General features: G+C 52.9%; 1 protein-coding gene across 2 annotated transcripts in view; it reads left to right on the top strand.

The window, feature by feature from the left end:
* The first annotated feature begins 3152 nt into the window (after window positions 1–3152).
* DOCK1 (dedicator of cytokinesis 1) overlaps window positions 3153–11580 on the top strand; it is a 484307-nt gene continuing 475879 nt past the window's right edge. The window contains exon 1 of one of the 2 annotated variants that reach the window (XM_074373399.1): window positions 3153–3324. In XM_074373399.1, coding sequence (XP_074229500.1) covers window positions 3279–3324 — 46 coding nt within the window. In that variant the 5' untranslated portion in view covers window positions 3153–3278. The remainder of the gene's footprint in view (window positions 3325–11580) is intronic. The other variant, XM_074373400.1, reaches the window with a different exon arrangement.

The following is an 11580-nucleotide window of genomic DNA, read 5'->3' as shown; positions in this document are numbered from 1 at the left end:
AATTTTAATTTTCAAAATCTGAAACTGTAATATTAATTATGCATTTTCATGGCCCTATCTTAAGATTCTGCCACATCTTGGGAGGGGGTCAGTAGTCTGAACTCCCACTGATGCTCAGGACTGGGTCACTGGGAGCCCCACGGGTCACATCTGCAAGCACGGTATAGACCCCAGTCCCGTGTGATGTGACATGGCCCAGACATGTCGACTCAAGAGTTAAAAATGCCAACTTGCCACAACCCCCGGGGCTCCTGGAATTGGAGATGATGCCAGTCCCGAGCTCATGCAACCACGGGGCAAGGAGCCAGGGCCCGGATTCAATTTAGAGCCGCTAGATGAGACCACTGTCGGAGTCAGCCAGGGAACGCCGACAAACCTCTCAGGGCTGCAAAGACCGTGGCCACATGTACAGCTTAGCCAAGCTGAGGCACACATCACAGTAAAAGGACCAAAACCTCACTGTCCTCAACATACGGTTCATAGTCCTTCTGGAGTTTTAAAATTCTGATGGAGAAGTTTATTTATATGACCGTCTTACAAAAGTATACAAATCCCACACCACATTTACTGATATAATTCAGTGGGTCACCTTTATCAGGGTGACAGTGGAAACTGCTCTGGAAAATGTGAACCATGATGTTGTCAAGCAAGGAACCTGGGAGCAGCTTCAGATGAGGAAGCCAAGCATCACTAGATGTCTTCCCTGTGCAGGCATATCTTTTCCTTTGACTCTCAGAAGAGCCCCGAGATTGGTAATATTAGCCCTAGTTTAATGTAGGGGTCTCAGAACCCCAAGGCTTAGAAACAGGAAAGGCCAGAAACGGAAGGAGACGGGGAGGGTGTGGCTCAAGTGGTAGAATGCGTGCTTAGCATGTAGGAGGTCCTGGGTTCGATCCCCAGCACCTCCTCTAAAAATAAATAAACCTAATTTCCTCCTCCCCTCCACCACCAAAACAAAAATAATTAAATAATACAATAATAAATAAATAAAACATTAAAAAAAAAAAAAAAAAAAAGAAACCAGAGGAGAACAGTCACACAGTTGACTATGGCAAGGCCAGGATTCCGAGGTCTGCATGGTTCTCAAGTACCCGGTCTTTCACTACAATGAGCCATCTTCCCCAGTGTGTAGCCGCACAAGCAAAATTGAAATTGGGCACGAGAGATAAGTTCAGTATCGCCAGAATGCTTTCCAGATTTTCTTTGCAGAATTCCGAGTTCCTAATTCTACTGCAGGTTAATTTCCACCTCCCTTTCCCATTGTTCTCTGTGCTTTAGCCGTAATGGTCTTTCAGTTCCTTGAAGGATTTGGCTCCTTCCCACCCCAGGACCTTTGTACATGCCATTCACTCAGCAGTTCACCTACCTAGCATCTGCATTTCCTTAAAGTCTGGACTTTCACTTTTTTCACGCAAGCCCATTCTGATCTGAAGTAGGTCATGCCACCATGTCATTTGTCTCTGCCCTACTTCTCCTCTACCAGACTTCTCCTTCAAGGGTCAGAGTCACCAGGCCATGGGTTGAGGGCCTGAGCTCCTAAGGTTTCTAATTTCCACAGAAGGCTTTAAGTGCATGCATGAGGCTGCATGTGACTGGAGCCCAGTCCTCTTCCTTCCGTGGGACTTAAGTTCTTTCTCAGTAAAACAAGGCCTGCAACTTTCTATGAATCTGTGATTGATTTCCACAAACTCTCAAGTCATCTGTTATCCTTTGTAGACCAAGTCATTCAAAGTGACAAGCTCTTGGGGCATTCTTGAAGTGTTTAATTAGTCTGCGTTCTTGGTGGATTGCTGAGATTTCCCTGGCTCAGAACGGCCCTGAAGCCAGGTGATGGACATTCTCTACAGCAGAACGGTGGCCCCTCTGGCCTTGCCCAGGCCCTACCGGCCCCCGCCCCAGCTCCACTGCCCCTACCCTAGGGAGACGCCAATCTTCTTACCTTCCTTCCTCCACTCCTTGAAGGCACCCAAGCCACTGGTTCTTGGGGGCATGAGAGAGGAGGACAGCCAGTTAATATTCCATGAAACTAAATTTACTCCATTTAATGGGCTGCCTTCATTCTGAGGCTATCTCTTTCCTCCCTTTCTTAGTTTTAACCTTTCCATTCTTTTCTGAAATTATGGTAAAAATAAGTGAGGGTATGTGTGTGCTATTTTACGTTTTTCTGTGGAGAAATTTGAAGCCCCATCTTTTTTGTTTGTTTGTTTTGTTAGGGGAGGTAATTAGGTTTATTTATTTTTAATGGAGGTCCTGGGAATTGAACCCAGGACCTAATGCATGCTGAGCATGTTGTCTGCTCCAGGCCTGGCCTGGGGTTTCCTTACCCCACCAACGGATCTCCCCACTTCCTCTCTTTCCCCACTTCACAGACCTTGAGTCCTGCTCAGCTAGCAGAAGTTTCTAGAGGACCAAGGAGTGAGGTCTCTGGGCCATAGCTGGCCTTTGCCGGCCTCTTCCTCCTTGCCTTTCTCGGAACCTGCACGCCTTCGCACCCAAGCAAGAGGTCACTCTCAAGAAAGCATTCCCGGACTGTCGCTGCGCCTTCTCTTCCTACCCGCCTTGGGTGTCGGTGCCCAAGCACTAGGAGCCCACCCATCTCTTGTTATACTCATCTCCTCTGCACCCCTAGCTTGGCTAGTCTAGTGTTCCCACCACCCAGCCACTGGGTAGGTGCTCAGTTAATATTTGTCAAATGAATGAATGAACCACGTGCTCCAGACGGCTCCTCCCTGGGAACCTGCGGGTTTGACCTGCTCCTGGCCTCTCCCACAAGGCGGAACCCGAGTTGGGGACATTACATCACCAGGCGCGGGTCTAACTCCAGAGCTGTGCAAGCCGCAAGCTTCACAAATTGCAAAGGATCCCCTTGCCCCCACCTCCCCCGCGCGAAGGCGCAGCCCCTCAGTGTATGAGCTCCAGTCCCCGGGAGGGCTCCCCGACGCCAAGAAACTCGGCGGGTAATGAGGAGACGGCGCCCCTGCGGGGGTGCCCCCTTGGTGGAGGTGTCCTGGGCCACGACCGCGGGGGACGGGGGGGGGCGCGGGCGGCGGGGTCGGGGCGCGAGGGCGGGAGCGCAGTCGGCCGCCAGCCGCCGTCCCTCCTCCCGCCCGCGCTCCCGGCCTTTCCCATCCGGCCCGCGACGCTCCGCCCGCCCCGTCCCACATGACACCGCCTCCGCCGCAAACTTTTTCCACCCCATCCTGTCGCGGCTCGAAAGGAATGGAAAATGGCGGCCTAGGCGCGGAGTTTCCTGGCGGAGCAGCAGCGGCGGCGGCACCATGACGCGCTGGGTGCCCACCAAGAGGGAGGAGAAATACGGCGTGGGTGAGCACGGCCGCCGCCGCCCCGCTGCCCCGCGCGCCGCGCTCCGGGGCCGGCGGGGCGCGGGCGGGGGCGCGCGGGAGCCTGTTGCCGGCGGCCCGGGCGGCGCGGGCGGGATGCGGCGGCCGGGAGCCCGCGTCTCCGTCCCGCCCGAGTGTCCGATCGCACCCGGTCGGCCGGCACTGCCCCCTCCGATCCTGGGCGCGCGCCCTCCCCGCGCCCCCTCCGGAGCCCGGGCGAACCGGGCCGGGGACACGCGAGAGCGGGGGGTGGGGTGGGTTGTGTCATAGCCCGAGAGTGTACCCTCCGACATCCAGTGGCGGAGCCTCCCGGGCTGCCCCCGACTCCTCGGTTGTATTCTGCCCACAGCCGAAGCCTTCAGTTTGGCCGGGCCCGCGGGGAAGCGCCGGGGTCATTGTTCTGCCGCGCCTTTTTGTTTTTCGGAGAAAGTTGTGCCCAGTGTCTCGGGCTCCGGGTAGATAGTTTCGAGTTGCAGTGATCAAAGCGAAGAATTGTGCTCTGCCCTGGTGGGAAGTGGCGTGCGCGACCCGGGCGGGCCGGCCCCTCGCGCCGCCCTGGACGGTGCGGGAGCCCCGGACCCCCGCGGCTGAGCGCTCCGGGGTCCGCGGGGCCGGAGGGAGGGCTGGGAAGGGCGGGGGCCTGTTTTTGCTCCTCTGCTCTTTGTCGTTTCCTGAGGGGAGTAGGGGGAGTTGTAAGTTTACATTTCGGACCAAGTACACATTCCAGAGAGCCAGGCTTTCCTTAAGGGCAAAACAAACAGCCCTCCCCGGGGCCCGGTGCGCGCGGCTGCCCTGGTCGCGGGGATTTGCAGCCCGGCCTGCCGAGGCCTGTGGGTTCCTGCCTTCTCTCTAACTTGCCCACCGGAGGCTTCAGTGTGGACCCGCCGCTGCCCTCCCCATCCTCACGTCTTCCCGGTTAATTTTCAGTCTCTCTTTCCTCCTGCTCGGCAATCCAAAGAGATCCTTGACCACCTCCTCAGCCAGGCCGGACTCTGCCCGACTTTAAGGCCTTTTGTAACCTTGGCCTTCTCTCCTATGGCAGGTTGCACCCTCCTGGGGTTCCCGCTCCTGCAGCCCGCCCGCCGCCCCGCTCTCCTGCCTCTGAGCCTTTGCCCTGCAGTGCGGGGTGGACTCCCGGAGTGTCCTGTCCACTCCCGCTGCTGCTCTGGTTCAGTCCTGGCCCTCTGACTTGGGGATGCCTCCTGGGTGTTTGTAGTCCCCAGGGCCCTCTGTTTTCTTTCTGTGATTCCTGTTGCTTATCTGCTAGGTGTCAGAGGCATGGTGGAACTGGCTTGGACAGTGGGACAGTTCTAGTGCCCTCTGGGCCCACACTGGCTTGTACCACATGCGGGGCTGCTTCAGGACCACGGAGGCTGAGTTCCCTTCCCACCCCCGGTTTAAAGGTGAGGAATCTGAGGCTCAGACACATTCAGAAAGGTCAACAGCAGTGGGCTTTCCGACTGCGGCTGAGTTTGTTAAGTAGCATCCTGAAAGAGATGGTTTCAGTCCAGAGAGACAGTTCCCTGTCAATCTGCCCTTGATGAGGGAAGTTCAAGGGTGCAGATTCCTGCTGGGACAACTTCAGGTGTGTGGTGGCACTGGGGGTCTGGGCTGTGGTGAGACTGCTGGGCTGGTACGTGTGAGGAGACGGCTGAGGACAGACCCTCTGGGAACGCAGGGCTGAGAGATGGAGGAGGGGCTGGAGCACTGAGAGAGGCAGGAGGCGGGCAAAGGACAGGAGAGTGACCACCCTGTGGTGAGGCTGGGAGTATCACTGGTTCCTGCTGAGGACTTGCCCCCCCTTGCAGTGAGGACTACCGTCCCTTCCATTTCACTGAGGCAGAGGGCAAATTAAGTGCCCACCCAGCTCACACTGCTAGTAAAGGCTCCATCCTGAAACTGAACGCTGGCTGTGGCTCTGGAGTTCACGTTCACTCCCACTGCACTCACCAGGAGATGGGGGAGGGGCTTCTCTTTGGGACACCTGGATGGTGTCAGCGAGAAGCCTGCAGAGGTAGATACCTGTAGAGTGGCTTGGCTATTGTGTCTAGAGACCAGAGGGGCTGTTCACAAGTAGCGCGAGCGGGGTCTCCCCACTGGGGAGGCGGCTGGGGGCAGGAACATGGCTGTGTCCCTCCGCACTCAGTCACATGCCTTCCAGAAGCTTTGCTAGCACTCACAGTGGTGACTTCTAACATCACACCTTTGGCTAGCACTTTGGTTGTAAGAAAACTCCATGTTGGAAAGTTTCCAAAGAGGAACAGTATCCTGGGTGGTTTTGCCAGGCAACTGTAGGAAAGGTGTGCGTGGCTGTCAGGCAGAGGGGCGGGGTGTTCTGCTTCATTTCCCCAGGTGAGACAGCTGAACTGGGTGGAAATGACAATGAAAACACAACTCGGCACCAGAAGGAGCTTTAAATGACTAGAGCCCCCTGTGGGGGAGGGCACACAGATCTGGAACCCCCGATTTGGGGTGGTGGGGCTGGAGGGGGAAGCCAAGGACGCACGCATCAGGCTCCCCCCTTGTCCGGGTGTTTGCTTGGGGGAAGAGTCAGCTGGTTCTCAAGAAGGGTGCTGGCTGGGAAGACGTAGGTGCTAGGAGTAGAGATTCATTCCCACGAGCTCGTTGGCTCTTTCTGCCCAAGGGAAAATTACTGGAGCTCCCCCTTACCGTCCACAGCGATTTGGGGCGGGGGGAGCCTCACAACAGGGCTGTGTCTCCCTGGATGGGCTCTGGTGGGCCTGTGGGCGGGTGGTGCTTCCACTCAGCCACTGACTTGGCCTGTGAATGAATCACGAGGGGAAAGAAAATGGTAAAACTCCATCTCATTTTGAAACATGAATCACAGCTCATTGTTTGCAAGTACTTAGAATCTGTTAGAAGTATTGTTTGTAAATGAGACACTTCAGTTATTTATTTATTTTGTAAAATCGGGCAAGGAGTAAACAGCTGATCTGTTGCTTCCTCAGCAAAGGCAGGAAATGCTGCTTCCCCAGGAATCACTCCCCTAGAAGGGAGGTGGTGACCTGTGAAATTTACCACCCTGTTTATTTCTCCCCTTGGGCTTCAGTTTGGTGGTCAGTGTTTACAGACTTGGCTTGTTAACACAGGCATGAACTTTGACCTAGCTGTCACCCGGAGGGGTTGGGCCAGATGAACTTTTCCATCACCCCCCAGCTTGGCAGAGTTTTAAGTGTCAACACCAGTAAAATTGTGTTCGAATGGATCTTGTTCCTAAGATGAGGTGAAAAGATGCAGCAGATCACGTCTGAGGATGGTGTGCGCACATCTCAGGGATGGTGGGGGAGGCAGAATAATGGCCCCCCAAAATGTCCACGCCCTAGTCCCCAAGACCTGTGACTATGATGTGGGACAGGGCAAAAGGGACTTTGCGGATGTGATTATGGTTATGAACCCTGAGATGAAGAGATGACCTTGGATTATCCACGGGGGCCCGCAAAGCAGAGAACTTTTTCTAGCTGGTCACAGAAGAGAGAGATTCTGAGCCTGGGAAGGGGTCCATGCACAGTTACTGGCCCTGGGATGTAAGTAAAGTCCACTTGCTAGGATCAGAGGCCTTGGAGCTAGAGCCAGCCCCATCTGACAGCCAGCAAGGAAATGGGGCCCTCAGTCCTACAATCAGAGCTGGATTCTGCAAGCCCCTGAAATAAGCCTGGGAGGATTCATCCCAGAGCCTCCCACGAGAGCCAGCCGGCCAACACCTTGGCTTTGAGACCCAGGGCCACTGGATGTCTGACCTGGAGAGCCGTGAAATAACGAAAGTGGGTGGTTTTTCAACTGCTCAGGGTGTGGTGATTTGCTATGGCAGCAGTAGGACGTGGTGGAGGTGGCGTGGAGGGCAGCCTTTAGCTTTGTTGGGAAGCAGGTGGAAAGATGTCCTGTGACCTAGGTGTGCCCTTCACTCCAGGCAGAGCTCAAACAAGGGGTGTGGGCATTGGCAACGAGACCTTTTTAACTCCTGGCTCCTAGTTGTTCCGTGGCCCTTGAGCACATTACTCCTGCTTTCTTAGCCTCAGTTTCCTCATCTGGAAAGTGGAGCTAAGCCTGCCTACTGCAAAGACGAGTGGGGATTCACGGAGATACTGTCCTCAGAGCATGAAGCTCCAGGTGTGAGATTAGCCAAGCCCTTGGTGGAGTGGTGCTTTTAGTAATTTTTCATTGATAAAGCACTGTTGAGGAATGTGGTGACAAATGATTTCCTGTTAGGATTTAACAGCCGTGGTGGCAGAGGAATACTTTTCTTCCAAAGTTGGTTTCTTTAATGGAGGTTTGCTCCCATGTTCGGGGAAAGTGACATTTGCTTGGTGTTGACATTTATGACGTGTGTATTCAGATTAGCTCTGAGCGATGAGAATTGCTTGGAATAATGTAATATCCCAATAAATTTGGGAGTGTGGGAGTTGCAAGAGAGATCCCTTTTGTTGTCTAGGGTAGCAAGCAAGCTGCTGCTTTTAGGAAAGAAAAATTAGATTTGATCGTAAGTAAATAGAAACGCATTCACTGGGGTTGCAGAAAAACCAAATTAGGGCATATTGTATTTCTACAAACCTGATTTTACTTTGGAAACATTATAAAAATTTTAAATTTATTGTTGTGCCAATGTTTGCCCAGAATATCAGACGTCTTATCAGGATTGTCTTAGGGTGTGTGGATAGTTCTTTCTCTGTGGTCTTGTCACCTCTGAGGATGCAGGTAGTGAAAACATGATGGAAAGAAAAAAAAAGGCAGTGTGTGTCCTGTGCGGGGTACAGCAGAGAAGCCACAGTTCCTGGGCCCCAGAGTGCCTGCAATTTCTCTCTTTCTCTCTCCTTTCTTTTTCTCTGCTTTCCATCCTTCCTTCTTTTCTTCCTTCCCTCTTTCTTCTCTCTTTTTTCTTCATTAAACTTTGGATTTTCAGATAATTATAGACATGGTAGTTGTAAGAAATCACACAGAGAGATCCCTTGTGTCCGCTGTTCGTTTTCCCCAGGGTTGAGAAACTGCAGCACAACATCAGAACCAGGATACTGGTACAGGCAAGGTACAGAGCATCCCAGGATCCCATCACCTGGAGGACTCCTCCGAATGTCCTTTTGTTGCCACACCCACATCCGCTTTCCCTCTTCCCTCAGGAGTAATCCCTGGCAACCATTAATCTCTGTTTCTAGAAGTTTACAGTTTCAGGAATGTCACATGAATGGAATCTTACAGTCTGTAACCTGATTGGATTGCCTTTTCTCCTCATGACTCTCTGGAGAGTCATCAGGTGGCTGTGTGTATCGAGAGTCTGTTCCTTTTTATTTCTGTGTAGTGCCCCATGGTATGGACGGACCACAGATGGTTTAACTATTCACTCATTGAAGGACGGCTGGCTTTTAGCTGTTACGAATGAAACGGCTATGAACGTTCACACACAGGTTTTTGTGCGGACGGAAGTCTTCCTTTTCGGGAATAAATGCCTAAGGATGCAATTGTTGAACTGTACGGTGATTGCATATTTGACTGTTTAAGAAACTACCAAACTTTCCCTGAGTGGCTGTGCCATTCTTATGTTCCCACGAGCCGTGCATGTGTGATTCAGTGTCTCCGTATCCTCGCTGACATTTGTTCTTCTCCCTCTTGTCTGTTTGAGCCAATCTGAGAGATGTGTCATTGGGGTTCGAATTTGCGTTTCCCTAATTGCAGCCCACCCTTGAAGAAGATCTTGGTATAATTTGGGAGGTGAGCCTGTGCTGTGATGCCGGGGAGGCTGCTGATGGATTTGGTGCTCGTGGGAGGGAGAGCAGGAGCAGGGCCGCCGAGCCGTGAAATGGTCCAGTGTGTTAAGGGAGGGGCCCCGAGTCCAGTTTGAAGAGAAGCTCCCGGGGTGGGAAGCCGGTAGACAGGTCTGACTGTGCGGAAATACGCAATGCTTTACACATTGGCTGACTGCTTGCCAGATGCTCACTTCTCAGACTCCTTCAGTCTTTTCTTCAAGTCCTTCTTGAGAAAATCTTCAGGGCAGTAAGCAGTGAGGAGGAGGCACAGTTTCATATAAGGGACTTGAGCATCCACAGAGTTTGGTGTCCACAGGAGTTCTAGCCAGTCCCCCGTGGATGCTGAGCGATGAGGCCATTTGTCTGCTGCCTTCAGGGACCACACTACTAGGTGACTTAAACAGCAGGAATTTATTTTCTCCCAGTTCTGGAGGCTAGAAGTTCACGATCCAGGTGTCAGGACCCAGGGCTGCTTCCTTCTGAGCCCTCTCCTTGGTTTATAGATGCCGTCTTCTCGCAGTGCCTCACGTGGTCCTCCCCTGTGTGTGTCTGTGTCCTAATCTCTTCTCATAAGGACCCCAGTCGTACTGGACAAGAACCCACCCTGATGGCTTCATTCTACCTTAGTTGCTTCTTTAAAGACCTGTCTCCAGAGACTGTCGCGTTCCGAGGTACGGGGGTTAGAGCTCCAACATCTGAATTTTGGGGGATACACATCATCCCGTTGTAGTATGACCGTCATGACCAAAGACATTTCCTCGGGAGTTCCGCTCGGCCTTTGGGAACCACCGTCTGGGTGACTTTCTCTGTCAGGTGGTGGGTCCCCAGTGCTTGGTGGGTGCCTGGAAGGGGAGGGGCGGGAGGTCACAGTGTAAAGCCTTCCTTCCCTCCACGATGCCTAGTTTAAGGACTCCAGCTAGTTTCTGTGTTCAGACCTGGAAGTTCCTTGTAATCAAATTGACAACAGGACAGTAAGACAGGTAGTTTGGGGCCTGAAAGGAAGCTGCCTAGCTTTGAAGTGTGGTCCTACACATTTTGGGATGCGGGAGAACCACTCTTCTCAGGGGCATCTCATCAGGCCCCACCTGCCTGCTCACCCCCGTGAGTGTCAGGAGACTGAGACCTCCTGCTTGGTAGATTTCCAGTCTCTTGCCAACCGTGTTTTTGTGGTGCCAATAGAGTGGCCAGGCCCACGCCGGATCCGGAATCCCAGCCCTTCACGACGGCGCGGGGGCTGTGGGTACCAGTATTGCTGAAGAACTTCAGGGGATGGTCCTTACCTTGTAGCCTGGGAGGCTGGCTCCTCCAGCCCAGTCACACCAGGCATAGCTTGCATTAGCCCAGGGCGGTCAAGGGTGCTTTAATTTCAGGAGCTAATGGGTCAGGGGAGGGTGTTGGCTTGTGACAGATTAATGACACAGTGCATCTTGATGATCATTTATAAGCACCAGCGTGATACGAAATTTAGCTGTTGAACCCAGGTGCCCTAATGCCTTCAAAAGATAGGTGGAGTCACCCCAGACAAGATACCTTCTAGGCTGTTTAATTTTCATTTGGGTTCCTGAAGGAGAAAAGGTGTTTTCTTTTAGCATACAGTATGTGCCAAAAGACCACAGGTTTGGGGTGGGAGAGATCCTTCTTGCAATCTCAGCTCCCTCTCCTGCTAGCCAGGTGGCCTTGGGCAAGTTGTTTACCTTAAGCTTCTCCTTTGTAAAACTGTTGACAACACCAGTCTCCTTGGGCAGTTCTGGGGATAAAGAGAGAGCCTAGCACCAACCTGACCCCGGTCTGCTTGGTAAAAGCTAGTTTCGTTCACTGTTGATTGTAAGTAGAAGCCTTGTGTTCCCTGAGACTGAACCTCTAGTTAGTTCGGGTTCTGCCGAGCCTCCCAGGCTGACTGGGGGACTAAAGCAATTTGGGTCCTTCTCAGCCCCTGCTTGTTGTAGGCTGAGGGTGGAAGATGTGGAGAGATGTTTAATGGCTTCCCTAGGATTTTCATGTTAACTCTGAGGTCAGATCAGCAGTCGGAGTTCCTACTGATTCCCAGGGATCTGCAGGGGACCAGATGAAGGCAGATCTCTGAGGTTTCCCCGGAGACGTCTCTCATCAAAAACATGACTCAGAGTCTTCATCCTGGCCCACTCGCTGTTTACAGTTGCAGTTTGCTGCTGCCTTTCCTTGGTGTGATACAAAGTTTATATGCTGTCTAGAGTGCTTTTGTTGAACTTACTTGGATATGTTAGGGACACTTTTACGTGTAAGTATAACTCCCGTGATTTCCATTTTGAATGAGGATTGGCTAGCTGCTGTAACAAACAGCCCCACCATTTCCCTGGCTTCCTACAATGAAAGTTCATTTTTCCTCATGTCACAGCCCCAGAGGGTGGTAGGGAGGGAGTGCTGGGGGCCCGGTTCCATCTAGTCATCCAGGGACCAAGGCTGATTCCATCCTGTGGCCCCACCCTCCGCCAGGATCTTGGGCC

Source organism: Camelus bactrianus, chromosome 11, assembly GCF_048773025.1.
Source record: "Camelus bactrianus isolate YW-2024 breed Bactrian camel chromosome 11, ASM4877302v1, whole genome shotgun sequence".
NCBI lineage: Eukaryota > Metazoa > Chordata > Mammalia > Artiodactyla > Camelidae > Camelus > Camelus bactrianus.
Note: the sequence above shows the minus strand (reverse complement) of the source record. Positions and strands in the feature narration are given on the sequence as shown.